Below are 18,388 nucleotides of genomic sequence, written 5' to 3'. Positions count from 1 at the left end.
AAGACATACAGTCAGGCCAACTGGACATGGTAAATTGCCCCTAGTTGTGAGTGTGTGGGTGACTGTGTCTGTCTGTCTGCTCTGCGATGGACTGGCGACCTGTACAGAGTGTATCCTGTCTTCCGCCCAATAACCACTGGGATAGGCTCCAGCACCCCCCACGATTCAGAAGGAGAAGCGGCTTAGAAGATGCGTGTGTGTGTGTTTGTGTGTGTGATCTTTTAGTCTCTGACCCAATAAGGTGTTTATTACAGAACTGGATTGCAATGTGCAGGCAACTTACTGGGCATGCTCCAGCTGTTAGGAGGATCTGGAAAGCTAGGACTGAGTTATTAGGGCTGAGCGGTAGCAGCTGTGGGCACTCAATTTAAGGTGAGCTCACATGCTGCTCACCACTCGTGGGTTCATGCTGCCACGTGCACATTGCTCTGACTCAGCTGGTAATCTCAGTATCTGTCTCGAATTTTATGTCTGCTTTTCTCAAAATTTTCTCCAGTGTAAGTATTAAAAATGTTTAGAGAGAGGCAAGGGAGAGATCGAAGAAAGGACTTTTTTTGGTTTCAGTTTTGAGAGGACTCAGTTTGGGTCACTTTAAGTCTTGGATCCTTTAAGTCTTGCATGCCTGTTATCCCCTTCAGTGCATCTTTGAAATTTGCATAATCACAACAAAATGTATTGACATCTGTGTCGGACTACATTTCTTAATTAACCCACACAACTCTGGTTCTTTTGTACTTACAGTTGATAACTTAGACAAACTTTACTGATTACTGGCAAACATTTAATTCATTGAGTAATGTTAATTTGTTAAAATATATCAATATCATGTTAAGAAAGAAGTCTGTTTTTGTTGTATAGTTGAGCTAATGTTAGCTCGGTGGCTGGTTTATTGTTTCCAACGTGTCTAGCTTCAATTAGCTATAACAGCATAATCCACAATAAATAATAATCGCAACAAAAATTCTAACACCAAGCAATGTAGTTCATTAACAGGCTATGATTGCCTTGTAGCACCTTTCTGTAGGCCCCCTAGTGGTCACCCATCAGAATAACTGTCTCTCGGTGTTGTTACTCTGTGTTGAGCTGCTAATGCGTTTCCTGGACAAAACTATGCATTTTTGGTTGAACATTTTTGTTTGACACAATTTGAAAATGGCAGCTATTGTTTACATTGTATTAAAAATGTCATGATGAGTGCACCAATAGAAACTGAAATGCCCTTGAATAAACCTCGTTCCATTAATGATAAATTAATGTGTTTTCACTTTTTTGTTAAGTTACTGTTTTGGAGATAGAAGGTTTTGTCGTCACTGCAGTCTGATAGTCCATCTAAATTACTGGCCATGTTAACATGCAACCTGATAATCTGTTGAAAATCTGACCAACAGGCCATTTGGATTATAGCTTTCATCTGACAAAATGAGATGGATTATCCTGTAAATAGTCCATTAAATAGAAGAATAATATGTGTAAATGCCTGTATCTGATTACATTCCCAATCGGAAAGTTTAAGTACGTTCTGCATGTGCGTCACGTCATAGTGAAAGTCTCTAATGTTCAACATGGTGGAGCAGAAACTGGTATGCAGAGGAGACAATGTTTATGCTCTGATCTTTAAAAGACGGCGGTGGGACAGACGTTCAGCTTATGTGTCTCAGAACACGATGTCTTCCTCTCGGGCCTTCTTTAATAAGTACATGTGAAGTATGTTTTCCTGAGTCTGACATCATTTTACAAACAATGACAAGTCATTAAGAACACAAGCACTGCTCACTGCTGATCATCTCACTCTGACTGGACTCAGGTGATTCTGATTGTCATGGTAACATCTACATTAAGTGGTTCTCTACACATGTGGAATTTTTCCTCATTGTACACAATGAGGAAAAAATGCACAGCACAAAAACAGCCAGAAACTGCACTTTATGTTTTATGTTGAAATGTATGAGAAGCCTGGAGTTAAAGCGGGAGGCTCAGTTAGGGAGACGAGACGTACCTTGGTCTGAAATTTCTTCTTCCTGTCAGGCAGCAGGTAGATTTTGACGTAAGGGTCAGAGAAACCGTTGGCGTCTTTGGCCGGCAGGTCCAGAGCTTTCAAGATTTTGACCACCAGCTGCTCCGTGCTGCGGGAGAGACAAACGTCAGCGCCACTGTAACTCACTTCCCAAACATTCCGGAGATTTCTGCAGCTCGATGGCCTCCAAGCTCGTCCTCTTGAACCTTTACCTAAGCCGCACTGACATCAGAGGCAGTTTAACGTTGAAAGAGGCTGACAGTGAGGCTGCATGTACAGCGGTCTGGTCAGGAGCTCAATCTATTCAGAACACACTGCAGGGTCAGCTGGATGGAGCACCTACAATACCTAACTACAGCATTGCGCAGGAGGCCACCAGAAAAAAGAAATACTTATAGTTATTTAACTGTCAGTAGGTATTGACCTGCTCAGTTAAAATATAATAATCCAAATTTTCAATAATAATTGAGTGGCAATATAACTGAACATCATGCTTTTTTTAACAAAAAAAGTAAAGCAGTCAAAATTTACAAATTAAGCTGCAAAAATAAAACAGATCCACCCGTTTTGAATTTGTCATGTTTGTGATGTCACAACGGTCTACAGTTGTTTCATATTTGCCTTTCATCCTAAAGCAGTTTAGCTCCAGTCATTCATGCTACAGTGGTTAAGCCTCACCCATTGACCCTACAGCTGTTTAGCCCCACCCACTGAGCCTACAGCCATTTAGCTCCACCCATTCAGTCAACAGCAGTTTAGCTCCATCTGTTTAGTTCCTCCTATTCATCCCATAACAGTTCATTTCCAACTGTTCACAGTTAACAGCAATTGAGCTGAACCCAATCAGTCTAAAGCTATTTAACTCCATCCATTCAGCATACAACATCTTAGCTCCATTCATTTACACTGGGACTACAGCAATAGCGCTCCACCCATTCAGCCTGCAGCTATATAGCTCCACCCATTCAGCCTACTGCAATGTAGCTCCACCCATTCAGCCTGCCATTATGTAGCTCCACCTATTATCCTGCAACTATATAGCTCCACCCTTCAGCCTGCAGCTATGTGGCTCCACCCATTGAGCCAACAGCTATGTAGCTCCACCTATTCAGCCTGCAGCTATATAGCTCCACCCATTGAGCCTGCAGCTATGTAGCTCCACCCATTCAGCCTACTGCAATGTAGCTCCACCCATTCAGCCTGCCATTATGTAGCTCCACCTATTATCCTGCAACTATATAGCTCCACCCTTTAGCCTGCAGCTATGTGGCTCCACCCATTGAGCCAACAGCTATGTAGCTCCACCTATTCAGCCTGCAGCTATATAGCTCCACCCATTGAGCCTGCAGCTATGTAGCTCCACCCATTCAGCCTGCAGCTATGTAGCTCCACCCATTCAGCCCACAGCAGTTTAGCTTGACCCATTTAGCCCACAGCTATTTGCAGAGTGATGCACAGTGTTGTTCCTGAAGACTTTATGAGTTATGGCATGCAGTTATGGCTGTTTAATGTTGTAACACAATGAAAATGTGGAAAAGTAAGACAGTCAATTCTTTAATTCTATCTGAAAATTGACGTTTTATTAAAGGAAATTACAGGCAACCCCTCTCTTATGGGGGTCCTTTTCTCTTATGAGAGCTCTGGGACCCCTTCAGCTCCTCTCTCAATTTGAACTGTGTCTATATGGTGTATGGAAAAACACTGCTCTGATGAATGGGTTTAAACAATTTTCCTGGCTGGGACCGGATTTTTCCACAATACCGTACATGAGGTAATAGATCTCCAATGTAAATATAAAATCCTGAATATTTAATGTGAATGTGTACGTGTCTGTGGTGGACAGCAAGCGCCCGGAGCACAAAGCTTTATAAATAATCTATACCTTATTACAAACCTGACTATTGGTCATATACCACAGTGTGTGACAGGATGGACATAACTGCAGCCTGACCGTGGTCTTTCGGGGACGGCCTCTGTGTTTTGTGTAAAGATTTAATTGAGAGAGCGCTAATCTCTCTGGCCTCTAATCAGAGCTCGTTAGAATGTGTCTCAAGCTGTTAACAAGCGTGTCACCACTTCATTAAGGCTCTTAGAAACACAGCGGGATCTCTAAAGAAGGCAGGGCTCAACAGGAAATCCAATGGGCAGGCAGATAAACATGTCAATCAAGACACGCATCCAACCACAGCTGGGACTATTGACTGACGCAGCAAAAGTTGCAACCAATCAGGAGAGGAGAAGGTAAATATGCTAATTAGGCGATCTCATCCATTTAGAAAGTCAGATATACATGACAAATCCCATTAGATCCAGTCAGGGATTCCGACACTCACAGTAATTATAAAATCAGGTTGCATTAACAAATAAGACAGCAAATTAACACAATAGTTCAATGAAATTAGTTGATGAGCAAATATATGTTTGGCATCTGAAGCTTCGCTTATTTACTTTTGCGCTGGATCTTTGAGTTGAATGTAGCAAACAAACAATAGAAACTTATTTACACCAATTAGCGTCGTGCTAAACTGTGTGGAGCTGTTAATTAATCTCTAATAGGCCTGCTTTTGTGCACACATTGCTATCTATAAATATAGACTAAAGTAGATTAGCATAGCTAAAAACAGTAGCACCATCTTGGTCTCTGAATTTTGCCCATGTTTAATAACAATAAAAACAATTCCCAAACGCAGCTATTGCTAATTGAAAGTTGTACATACCAAATGGATAAATAGTAAATACGACTTCACACTTAAATGCACTCATTACATGGAAAAGGCAAGCATGGGAATCTGGACAATACATATCTTGTTTTTTCTTTGCTGTGTTTCAAAGCAAATAGAGCTACTAAAAGCACATCAGGTGTATATTTTTTCACATTCACTGCAAGATTCACATTTTTCACTCATGTAAAATGTTATACATTACATCTCATAATCTCCTGTATCAGTTAGAATCCTGAGTTCAGCAATTGTAAATATGATCCTTTGGCCATTCAAGCACAATTTACTGGTATTTCCTAGGTTCTGACATCTCTGGAACACAGCATAAATGCTATTAACTTCCAATACTTGTTAAAATATTAGCTTTGTAGCTGGTGTTGGCGGTATGATTGGGCCCAGTAACATACAGTATACGACATATTCGAAGAACTATGAGTCGTTTACTAAACATTTCAACTACAGAAAAAGACAAACCATTAGACATTAGACTGACATTCCTTCTTCTTGATGCATTTCTTTGAGTTTTGTGTCCCAGATTCAGTTTTTTCCCTGTCCTCAAGTCAGTGTTTAACAAACACATCATAGAGTATTTTTCCACTCCACAAAGTATCAGAACCTGTGGAACTTTGCTTTCTTTCCTGTGGTGAACCAAATGTTCCAGGCTTATGTTTTTTTATACCTGCTCAAGCCCTAATAGTGCTCCAGGGTGTTCTCCTCTGTTTTTGGAAACACATGCAGTTAAATCTAACAAGTCATCCAGTGTTGTGAGGAGCAGCAGAATGTGAACTAAAGTGGTATGTTGATGTGTTGATTGCTACTTTTAGAATTTTTAATTGGTAAAGAGTTTGTAAAGGAAACGTGCTAGTTAGGAAGCGAATGCTAATGCTATTAGCATTTATGCTAGCCTCCTAGGGTTGCCATCTGTGTGCTTTTGACCAAGACAGTCTGATTTTCAGGTTGTGTGTCCAGGTTTGACAGGTTGGACTTCTTATAGGATTTGTCACTTCCACCTTTCCATTGTGATTTTTTGGCCAATTGTACCATTTAACATAACTGATAATAATAGGAATAAAGAGAGATACCCCAAGTCACGAAATCTGTCTGAACTGAAGAAAAAGTGCAAAAATGACCAAGAAGAAACCCAAAGAGAAGTGCTTCAGGACATTCAAGACATAAATAACCAATGTATGGTACAAATTCAAGGTATTTACTGCCAAAGAATTAAAGACATGAATTACCAAAAAATTCAAGGCATGAATTACCAAAGAATTCAAGGCATGGATCAAAGATCCAAGTGATTTAGCATCTGCAAAATGCACTTCACTGACAGCATTTCTGTCATAAAGACCAATTTAGATGTAAATAAACTCAAGTGGCATTCTTAGTCAAATCGGAAAACACAGCTAGAAGCATTAGGGGTGAGCCTAATGGAGTTCTGACTTGTGTGGGCATAGAGGGGTCTTATTTTGGCTTGTTGAGAGGGTGGCACTTCCGCAGAAGTATTTTTGCCTGTGTGTTCACCCTTGAGAGCACAATGCAGCAAAAAGATTGCTAATCAGTCAGATTAGACGCTTTAGAGTGGTTATTATGACAATTCAAGTCTCTCAAACAGGCCGAAGATGAATCATGAGACCTGTAAGTGTCTGCTAGTTTATGTTTGGATTAGTTCTTGTTTTTGAATGGTCAGTGGACAAACACATATCCCAAAAAGAAGCGCTTCAAGACATTCAAGACATAAATTACCACATAATTCAAGGCACAGATTACCAAAGAATTCAAGGCATGGATTACCAATTAATTTAAGGCATGGATTACCAAACAATTCAAGGAATGGATTACTAAAGAATTCAAGACACGAATTACTAAAGAATTTAAGGCAAGGATTACCGAAGAATTCCAGACACGGATTACCAAAGAATTCAAAGCATGGATTGCCAAAGAATTCAAGGCACAGATTACCAAAGAATTCAAAACTCAGATTACCAAAAAATTCAAAGAGTTCAAAATATAAGTGTCTGTTGGTTGGCGTTTGGATCAGTTCTTGTTGTTGAATGCCAAGTGGACAAACACTCATTCCAAAAAAAGAAGCACTTCAAGACATTCAAGACATAAATTATGAAATAATTCAAGGCACAGATTACCAAAGAATTCAAGGCATGGATTACCAAAGAATTCAAGACATGGATTACCAAAGAATTCAAGACATGGATTACTAAAGAATTTAAGGCAAGGATTACCAAAGAATTTAAAGCATGGGTTACCAAAGATTTCAAGGCACAGATTACTAAAAAATTCAAAGACGTCAACTGCAAGTTGTTTGGTGTTTAACCCTAACCCAGTTCTTTTGTTTTTGAATGCTCAGTGGACAAACACCCATAGTTATGGCTGCTTTGTTTAACGTAATTGCATGTTTGTCAGGCCCTTTCAAAACTTTAGTCCTGGCTTGGCTACTTCTCATAGCTCCAGTACAAAACTGGAGGAGCAAAACGTCCGATACCAAACATGTCCTGGCTGGTCATCCACAGATTGCGTACAGGGAAAAAGTCAAAATTAAGTTGTTCGCAGAACTAGCGCTTTGAGGAAAAATAAGACAAAATCAGTTTGGTGTCTTGTGTATTGTGCTTGACTAAGGGGATTAGCGTTGCATCTGACAGTGAAGTGACATTACTGACAGGAATAGTGTGAGCCAGAAAAACTCAATCAGACTTGTCTTCATAAATTCACACTGTTGCGGCTCTTTGGGCTGTAATAACGAATGACAGGCTCTGTCTTTCACACATTAAAATGGGCTTCTAAACCATCCCCTGTCACACAGCACACTGTACTAAGTCTTTTCATTAATCTGCGTGGGAGTGACATCCCACCACCAACCCTGCCTTCCCAAAACAAACTCACACTACATAAGAAAATAAGAACTACTACAAAAACATGCTGTGAACATATTCTCTCACAATTATGTTTAAAAAATGATTAAACTGTATTATTAGCAAACCTCCAGTTCAAGCACAGATTACAAAAGAACTCAAGGTATGCTTTACCAAACAATTCAAGGCACAGATTACCAAAGAATTCAGGAACCCTGTGGGACAGACCATATATATATATATATATATATATATATATATATATATATATATATGTACATTTAGAATACTGTTATACTGTTAGAAATAACTGTATAAATTAAGGACTTTATAGGTGTCAAATAATTAGTAGTTGGATAATCTGACAACACACTATTGTAAAAAGATAATAAATGAATAATGAATATATTATTTAGAATTTAATAATATTTCATCATATTTGAATGCAATGTCCAAAAAATACATTTTTGGTGTTTAACATACCTAGCTGTCACTGTGTCTTAAGTTGTCTTGACAGTATTTACAAGATGTCTTGAGACATTTTCTTACGTCAAGACACTGAGTGACACCAAGACACTGCCTTGGTCTTGAGACATGAAAGTTATCGTCTGAAGACAAAGAAGTTATTATTTTGTATGTCTTGAAGATGAAGCATGACATCACTTTGTCTTAAAACATAGAGATTTTTGGCTCAGCTGAGACCAAAAAGTGGTCCATTACAAAAAGTCCTGTGGTATGAGTCTGGTATTCTTGTGGTATTGCCAGATTGAAAATGGCAACAGAAGATTACCAGGATTACCACAGCCCTCCCTAATGTAAAATAGGACAAGAATATAACAAGTATGTCTTCAAGAAACAGCCTGCTGCTCATTTGCAGAAAACAAGAGATGATTAACATAGCATCGCTCTTTAATCAGAGACAACAAGCCAGGAACCAAGATGAAATAACTTTGAACTAATAGGAAATAAATGTACTTAACAGCTAACCTGGGTACTTTAGATATTACATACAAGCAAAACTTTATGCAAAAGCACCTGGTTCACTCTCTTCAACATCTACTTTTCTATTTATTTTCTTAAGTAGATGATGGCTGCACAAAGTTAGACCAGTTACATTTACACTAGTAACATTCTGGTGGATTTGTACATTCCAGAGTATGTTTAAAATATATTATATGTGCTTTATATTAATAGTCTGGTTTACTCTGCTGCATTTTAGTCAGTACTATATAATGACCAATTTGTTGTGTGTTTAAGTTCATTGTTATGCTTTGCTGTTATTATTGTTTTGCTGCATTTACCTCATGTCTGTTTTGTTTTAGATGTTTCTCACTGGTGAGATTTAAGTTTAATTTTTTAAAATAAAACTATATGAACGCCAGACAGGTGTTTAGATTTGGTGGGTATTTCAAATATATTTCATATATTTCATGAAGTATTTATGGTCATACAGAAGAGCAGAATGTTTAGGTAAAGCTGGGTTACTTTATTCATTCAATTTATTAATATATTATTTGCCATTACAGCGGTATTCATAATATCGATATGACAGTATCACCAACACTGTCTCGATATTTATAAATGTACTTCTTCACGGTGCTTTAATGTGTAATACTGCAAGTCTCAGAGCGCTACAATTTATAGCACACAGCATGTGGTAAACAAGCTGTAATCGAGTTTAGCTCTTATTAATAATCATTTCATGTAATAATTCTCTGTGAGAGAGGTTAGAGGCATTAAACTCTTCAAACGTCTGGTTCTTGTCACTGCCACTGTGAACAGCTCTGACTCTAAGTTTTTCCACAATGGAACATTTTATATAAAATGATGAAATTGTGCTTAAAAATGGTGGAATTCTCCTTTAACACAGCTTTTAACAGATACAAATATCAGTACTAAGCTCACACCTGCCTCAACAGCAAATGATCATTTCTGTCACGTGTTGACTGAGGCATGTTAGAGGATGAAAACAATCGAATGGTGAATTATCTAATCAACTTTGTTTTCAATCCTTCCAAAGGAACATCCTCTCTTGTGGCTTCATCCAGTATTGTGGCAGTCCGTATCATTGTCAACACTCAGCTGTGCTCTTACCCGAGTGGCCTCATCCTGATGCTCTTTCAGTACACTGTACATCATTGTTTGAACATCAGCTATGCGTGTGAGCTGGGTGCCACGAGTCGATTTTGAATCTGAATGCCTGAGTCGATTTTAGATGAGTATAAGTATGTATACCCTACATTGTATTCGACTTATAAAGGGAATATATAATGCTTTCCCTTTCCTTTAGTGTGTTATGTAGCTCTTGTGTGTGTAAGATACAAAGCTGAAAGTATATGCCAGAGGGAGAAACTCTGTCCTGCAGAAAACACTTTTCTCAGCTGCCTGAGGGCCGGAGTTCCCCAGCCCTTTTGCTTTGTTACAGGATGATGTAATTCCATAACACAATCCTTATTGCCCACCTACTAGCGAGCTCGGAATGCCCTCACACAACGCAATGCATCACATCTACCATAGGCTGTGTATTGGCGGAACCACTCTTGACCAGTCAAAGCCAAGTGAGTGAGCTGACTAATCAGAGCATACTGGGCTCATCAGGAAGGAGGGGCTTAAAGACACAGGAGCTCTAACAGAGCATTTCACAGAGGGTGTGAGTAGAGATTTACAGTATGAGAAAAATAGTGTGTTTCTGGAAGACTTAAGCTTGTCAATATGTTAGAGTAGAGCCCAAAAATAATTATGAACATTGAAAATTAGCATAATAGGTCCCCTTGAAATTCAGCCTGCTTGTGTATGCAGATCCAAAAGTCATTTCAAATTTACTGCCTTAAAATAGATTTTCAACAGATGCATTTTCCTCATATCTTTGACAAAGAAGGCTAACACTGAGAAAAAACAGAGGAAGAAGCAATGGGCTGTGAATCTGACAGTTCTCTCACTCAACACAGATTTAACTCTAAAAGGAGAGATCAGTAACAGCAGTGTGATATCAGTAATGCTAGTGTTCAGGCATTATGGCAAGGACACACACACATTGAATTATCTGTTACCTGTGTCCACGTATGTAAACATAAGATGTCCACAGCTTGGCTCTATTCCAGCTCCCAGCACATCTGAGTCTGGTATTAATTGTTTGACAGCTGATCGTTATCTGGCTCAGGTATGTTTGGAGTGCTGCTGGGGTTCAGACTTCTGTATTACTGGCCAGTTTTTCTTTTTAGTCCATATGAATTTGTCTTAAAATTGTTTCCCATCATGTATAATTGTTCATAGTACTATACTGCTAATAACTTTAGCATAACTAATATATGGAATATAAGCAGACCTTAAAATCAGATTAATTGGTTTATGGAACTGTGTATTTATTGCAGTATATAGTTCAAATTTCTACACAAAGTCAGTTAACATGTTTTTTCGTTGTCTGTAGAACATATCAAGTGTGATGACGCTATTGTACTATGCATATACACAGTTGTAAAAACAATAAACAATAACTGTAATCTGTATTTTTTGAAAGCTATGTGGGTGCTTTTTCATGGACTATGCAGATTGTAGAGCAAATGATTTGAATGTAGAAGTATTCTATATGCTTAACAGATTAACAAGGAAATAGTGATTTTCCATACCCCTTTAAATTCCATTACTGTGATTTGTGTACTTATTCTTGTTCTTCTTCTTATTATTATTTTAAAAGTTGATAAAATGATAGTTTCATTAAAAATGAAGCAACTGTAAAATAGTAATTGTAAAAAAAGTGTTTTTAACACATTTTTTAAAAACATTATGTGTTAATTACTGTAAAAAGGTATTTAAAAGCACTGAATTAGATTTTAAAATTTTGCAGCAACAATGTATTACAAAATAGTTGCATAAGAGTCTTCCCTCATACTACCACCATGTTGAAGGCATGGTCTGAACTCACAAATACATTTTCACTGATTTCATGAGCTTTTCTAATGCAACAGAAACATTTAAAGGGGAATTCCACATTTTTCTAAACTTGGCATAATTCTGCCATTGCGATGTAAACAAAGTCATTTGGTGGTTTCATGTAAAATGGCCCATTGCAGAGAAAGTTACAGACTGGGAACCATGTGCCTTTTATTATTATTATTATTATTATTATTATTATTATTATTACTATTTTTTTTGTTAAATTTGTTCTGAATTTTTTTGACTGTAGTATGAACTAATGTATGCAATGTTTGTATTTTTATAAATTAATATACAACAATTAAACTTAAATTTAACAAACAATTAAATAAAAAAATACTAGATTTTTGCTATAAAGAATGTTAAATTTTAAAATTCCCTTAAAAATATTTAAAAGTAAAAGATTTATTTTTAAAAATAGGTACAATTTAAAAATACATATTATACATATTAGACCTTAAGATCTGTGTCTATAGGCATGTCTTAAAGACATGCCTTCATTTCTTAAGACATGCCTCAAGATGTCCTAAGATGTCTTCACAATGTGTCTTTAGACATGTCTTAAGACATCCCAAGACATGGTAATGGCAGGGTATGAATTCATGACATTTGAATCTACACTTTATAAATTCTTATTATTATCACTATTTTTGTTGTATATTAATATAATTGTTGTATATTAATACAAATCATTATTATTGCAATCATAATATTATCATTCTTATTATTTGATTCCTTCTTTTTTCCCCACTACAAAAGCCCTGTTTTTCAGACTCGCTCCCACAAGAGTGCCAGTGAACACACCTGCTGCCGCGCAGTCAGAATGCGAGAAATAAATAGATAAACAGCGACGGCACCTCGGCCTCTAGTAGACAAGCCAGTAAAAATGTCTGCTATTCCCCCGGTGTGTGTGTGTGTGTGAGGCGATAACGGCGGTGTCAATCGAATGGTGTGTCCCGTCGGGCCTGGCTGTGAGAGAGAGTGTGTGTTTGGGTCATCCTCCGATTCCCTCACCGCCTCACGCTCTGACACACTGACGTACCGCCAGCACAACAATACAACACATCACATTCACCATAACGTCAAAAGGTGCTGAGGCAGGAAGGTACAGCCATATTTGATGGGGGTAATATGAGGTAGTGATGCTGTGCTCTGGGTGATGAGTGATATGATGATATGTTATTGTCGCTGTGATAAACTGCAGTGCACTTTTGTGAGTATAGGACAGGTTTTCTCAATAAGTCAATAAATCAATAAGTCACAAGAGACTGTGCTTTACACTGATTTTATTTTATTATTATATATTTTTAAATAGTGATTAAATAAGTTCTTATTGATAATAATTGAGATAAACAATTATTCCGCCAAGAAATGTAATTCCTTTACGTTAAGCCTGCCATGTATTGCTAAAAAAGGAACAATAACGTTTAATCACTAATCACTGTATACTGCAGTCTTTTCTTTTTTACTTTGTGGCATAATATTGAGCAACAGAACATGAGAGGTCGTGTTATAACATCACAGCTGTGATGTTACTGGCGATGACAAATGACCTTGAGTGTTCTATTGCTTTTAAACAACAGTTAAATAAATTAATAAACTGGACGTTTGATATGTTTTAATGTTTGCCGTTCCTTCGGCCAAATTATAGTTCCTTAACAAGCAGCTTGTTGCTACGTCAGTGTAACGAGCTCCGCCTGGCATTTCATTCTCCAGCTCCTTACACTAAACTTCCAAACTGTCATCACAGCTGAGTAGCTTTTCAGTGGCAGCTGTGACAGAAGAACAGCTAAACAACCTGGAATCAGCCAGAAATGAACCCAGTACCAATCACCAAACGTGGAGTCTGATCTTCAGAGTCTGACCAAATCAGACTGAGCCATAAAACTGCCCCAATATCAAGTTTAGCTGTTTTGATCAATATTTATGTTGTTTTGTTCCAGCCAGTCTGTAAAGCATTTTTACAGCCTGTTTTGTTTGACGAATTGTATTATCTTCATTTCTGGCTGATTCCAGGTTGTTTAGCTGTTCTTCTGTCACACCTGCCACTGAAAAGCTGCTCAGCTGTGATGACAGTTTGGGAATTTAGTGTAGCCTCATCTTCAGAGTCTGACCAAATCGGCTGTCGGTCAGATGTGATTTTAAAAGTATCCATTTCCTGTTTGTGGCAAAGTAAGAAGTAAAAACGTTCAGCTGTCAAAGTCATTGCTTAGCAACGCCGTCTCAGCAGAGTGATAGTGTTTGTGAAAAAAAACAATGTTATGGGGAAATAACAGCACAGTTATAATGATTCTCAACCAATCAGCTTGCGTGGCCAGATCTAAATCTCGCATAAATCATGATACAGCAGTTTTCAACACAGAAAACTTTGTTTTAAAAGACACCAGACACCACAGCCATGACAATGCTAATTTCCATCAGTGCCTCTGTGTGATTTCCAGTCTTATTTAGCATCAAGCTAATGGCGTTGTACATCCCTCTTCCTACGTTGTGGTTGAATCTCAAATGCCCCTCAACTCCCTATGTGTAGTTCACTACATTGGAATTAAAATACTGGCTCCTGCACAAACAGTGCCTAATACAGCTAACACAGTCATTTGGGATTTTTGCCATGCCAGACCTGCCCAGATGAACTGTAAGTGCTATTACTGTGAAATGGGAACAACAACAGCTCAGGCATGAAACAACAGACCACGCAAGCTCGGTGCCATCTCTGCATCACAATTATATGCTTCCATTTTTGTGGCACTAGTTTGGGTAAGATCCTGTTCCAGCATGACTGAGCCCCTAGGCACTAAGTGAGCTCCAAAGAGACATGGTTTGATGAGTTTGGGGTGGAGGAACCCCAGTGGTCAGCACAGTGGTCAGGGCTGACCTCAACCTCACTGAACACCATTGGGATGAACCAAAACACAGAGCCAGACCCTCTTGTCTAACATCAGTGTCTGACCTCAGAAACGCTCTTTTGACTGAGAACAGAGCAACGTCATAATAATACCTATACTTTTGGAATGGGATGTAAACAAGCTAATGCAGTTATGATAGCCAGGTGTCCACATATTTGGGCCACATGATGTACCTTTTCCGCCTCTAACACAGCCACCTCAGTGTCAGGAAAGGCTTATTAAAAGACTTCTGAGGTTCATCATTCAACATTAAATCGAGAAAATTATCCTTGTGAACTTTTTCCTCTGAATGTAACCAGATCCTCTGAATCATGAAGTCGTTAAGGAGATGAAATATGCCTTAGTGAAGTGTGTTGTTATATAGTAGCGTTGAAGTTAAATTGTAGATTTACTTTCATGTGACATCACTCCAAAATGCAGAAGTGTAAGCTTGCTCTTAGCATGCATGTCGCATTATTCATGCTACGACCTTGTAATTCAGAGGATCCTGGAGGATTTGGGGGAAAAAACATACACAGGATAAGATGTATCGACATTTTACATTACCACAGAGAGCGAGAGTGACAATTTTCATAATGATATTCATTTTTCCCCAATAGACAAACCCAGCTTAGATCTTCCTAATATGGACATGACCAGCATCTCTACGTTAGAGATCTGCAGCAGTGCACAATATAATCAATAATTCAGTATAACAACTAATATATATTTTTTTCTTTTGTTTAAATTAATTACATGACTACATTTTTGGGACCAGACCAGCCAGAAGATTTCAACATCATTCACTCTGGAAAGGACAAAAACTGCACCTTCTGTCCAGAGAGGTTCAATAGAAAAACATGGTTAAATCTGAGTGTAGCTAAAACACTCTTCTGCTTTCCTTGCCTGCTCTTGATATGGTATCATTTGATTTCATTCATGTATTGGTGACTTTGCAAGGAAAGTGTTTGACAAGTTTTTTACAGATGAAAGATCATCGTTCCTCTTTTCTTTTCAAGCGGTGACAGTCACTGGTGAGTCATTCTGCACTATTACAGGGCACGTTATTCCTAAGGCCTGGAAGGCAGTGTGTTCCCTGCTCTGATATGTTGGTTTGGATATGTATTTGCAGACCACAGTGATTGTTTACTGCTAGATAACTTAGTATTTGGAATGCGAAGCTGCATAACCAGGTTTTGTGAGATCTAATGTTGTTATCATATCACCCATATTCCATATTTGTGTTTGGATCAGGCTTGTGTTTAGTTTCATTGACGAGTCATCTGCTGCCCCTACAGTTTATTGTGCCCCACCAGGCTTTCTGTGCCAGAGACTCCATTGGACAGGGTGACTTCAGAAGCCTAGGAGCGAATTACCTGGATCAGGTTCTTTCAAGCAGTGGAAAAATGAAAATAAACAGGACAGGCCTCCGTTAGGACCATCTTAGGGAAACATTGACATAGAGTCATAAAGTACAGTTGCTGGTTGCAGCAGCCGTGCATAAGTTCAAACGTTGGCTACTTGTAAGGTAAGTGTTTACCAAGTTTAGGTTTATGCATTACTAAAACCTGCACAACAAACTAGTTTTAACGCTGAGTTTAGTAGTTACAGTCTCCTCCAAAGCAGGTATAGGTTGTGGGGAAACCATCAGAAACCATGTAGAAAGCATAAAATAGGCCAAACATTTTTCGGTTAACTAAGCTAAAAATTCTAAACACTATAAGGTGTGATTTTACTCACAGCTCTAATCATCAATCAGCATTCAAAAAGCAGCGTATTTGGTTTCTCCGGGAAGTATTATATATTATACTTAATAAACAGACAGCAGCTGTAAAAATGAACTTTATTCAGTTTATGCTAAATATTTTTTCCATTTCAAAAGTCTGCAGCTGCCATCGCGTTTCCATGGCAGCGGGTTTACTGAACGTGTTATTGTCATGTTAAAGTGTCATATGGATTAGTTAGTTGTTACTAGTTAAGACTTATGGATTTGCGGTGCAACCAAATTTAGTAAAAGAATAGTTAGAAAGTTACTAGGCTAGAAAGCGGCCCAAATCTCACCAAATCTGATGTTTTTGTTTAGGTATTCACAGTCTTCTTAATCTTCTAAAATGTGATCTAAATGCAGCATCAGTCTGAACAGATTAGTTCCTAAACTTATCTGCATGCGAAAAAGAACAATGCTTCACGTTGCTCATCCAGGGGTAAACAATCACAACTGCCAACGAATGCCAGTCACTCCCAAAAGGTTTGGTTTCACCTTTGCCAGCATCACAGGAGCCACCATGAAGCTTCACTGACTGACAGCTGGGCTCATCACCCAGAATGTGTTCAAGCTCACCATAAAAAGGGCTTGGTCATGTCTTTGGTTCATGTCCTCGAGTTCTTTAAACTCCGCTTTCAGACTTTTAACTGCTCTCTGACGCTGCAGCCTCGTTCTGCCAGTTCTTTCAAAATCTCTTCAAACACAGAGTGGTTCTGATGAGTGCCTTCTAATGTTTTGGTACAGAAATATCAGTCTTAATGTTTATGAGTCTCAGCAGCATGAAATTAGGATAAATGTAGAGCTGGATTGATGTAAAAATCATATGAATTCCAATCTGGCTGTTCAGATTGAGATTGACGCAGATGGGATATGTATCAGATTTCAGTATCACATATGAAAGCGTCTCAAATCAGAATGGAAAATATCAGATTCAGTGTGTTTATCTGTTCACACTGACACACATGAAGAAAAAGATCAGATCTGGGCCACTTACCGCTCTAGGGTAACTATGGACTACAGACTTTACGCCCAAACTTAAGTTTATAGAGATACCCAAGGTAAAATATTACTCCAGTAAAAGTTCCTCCCTTTAGACCTCCACTTGAGTAAATGTACTAAAGTATTTGCCTTCAAATGTACTTAAGTATCAAAAGTAAAAGTACTAGAAGATTAATTATGACTATAATGTCCTGTTACCATTTTTGTAACAAGACTCGCTTCGTGAACTCATTTTAGGTGAAAGTCCTCCAGTGTCTCTCTTGGTAAACCAGTCTTTTAATAGAACGTCACTAATTAGTGACGCTGATGTCTATTAAAATGATCATAAGCACAAAACACTGAAGGTAAACAGTTTCCATCAGGGAGAACTGAGTGGCTCTAAAATCACTTTTACAAACAAGCAAAGTTTCAGTTTAAGATTTATTTGCAACTTAGTTACAAGTTTAAGTTTAATAAAAACTTGCTTTAAAAAAAGTTTTGCTATAGTGTTTGTATAAATGCAGAAAAAAGGCACATTCACGACTGCTTATGTGGACATATTTCTATATTGTGCTCTATTTACACAAAGTTAGGTTAGTTCCATCATTTATGATTTCTCAAAATGTAGTGGAGTAAAAGTAAGATATTTGACTTTGAAATGTAGTGGAGTGAAAGTTAAAAGTCTCCCAAAATGGAAAAACTTCGGCAAAATACAGATACACGAAAAGTGTACATGACAGATAAGTACAGGAACGAACTACATTTACTTTGTTACCGTCCACCACTGCTTAAGTATAAACTTTCACAAACCTGGTGCAACCCAGTCCTGGAGAATAAACTGCTTCACTATTCAGGATTCGGACTTCCTTTGTGTCTGTTTGCCTCGCACCCGTAGCGAAAGTGTAATGACACCAGCACCAGACGTGTGATGAACAGGGACGATTTGCCAAATCATCTATTTGCACACAAACTCCTCTGCTCTCCTTCACAATCAACAGAGGCTTTTATTTATCACCGTATATCTTAAAGAATCTCCTCCGCCTGCTCTCTTCTCTCTCCTCCTCCATCTTTTCTTTCTCCTGTCTATGTGTCTGGATCTAACAGGGCCTTGTGTTGTTATGTGTTGACGGACTGGCCTGTTTAAAGTGGCTGGACATTTATAATTCATGGCCGCAACAGCCTCTGCCTCTCTCCCCCTCATTTCTCAAACATCAGCACTTTCAGACACT

General features: G+C 38.3%; 1 protein-coding gene across 1 annotated transcript in view; it reads right to left on the bottom strand.

The window, feature by feature from the left end:
* syt3 (synaptotagmin III) overlaps positions 1-18,388 on the bottom strand; it is an 88,736-nt gene that overhangs the window by 26,253 nt on the left and 44,095 nt on the right. The window contains exon 6 of the mRNA XM_017710360.2: positions 1,997-2,123. Coding sequence (XP_017565849.2) covers positions 1,997-2,123 — 127 coding nt within the window. The remainder of the gene's footprint in view (positions 1-1,996; positions 2,124-18,388) is intronic.

This window comes from Pygocentrus nattereri, chromosome 14 (assembly GCF_015220715.1).
Source record: "Pygocentrus nattereri isolate fPygNat1 chromosome 14, fPygNat1.pri, whole genome shotgun sequence".
NCBI classification, from domain to species: domain Eukaryota; kingdom Metazoa; phylum Chordata; class Actinopteri; order Characiformes; family Serrasalmidae; genus Pygocentrus; species Pygocentrus nattereri.
Note: the sequence above shows the minus strand (reverse complement) of the source record. Positions and strands in the feature narration are given on the sequence as shown.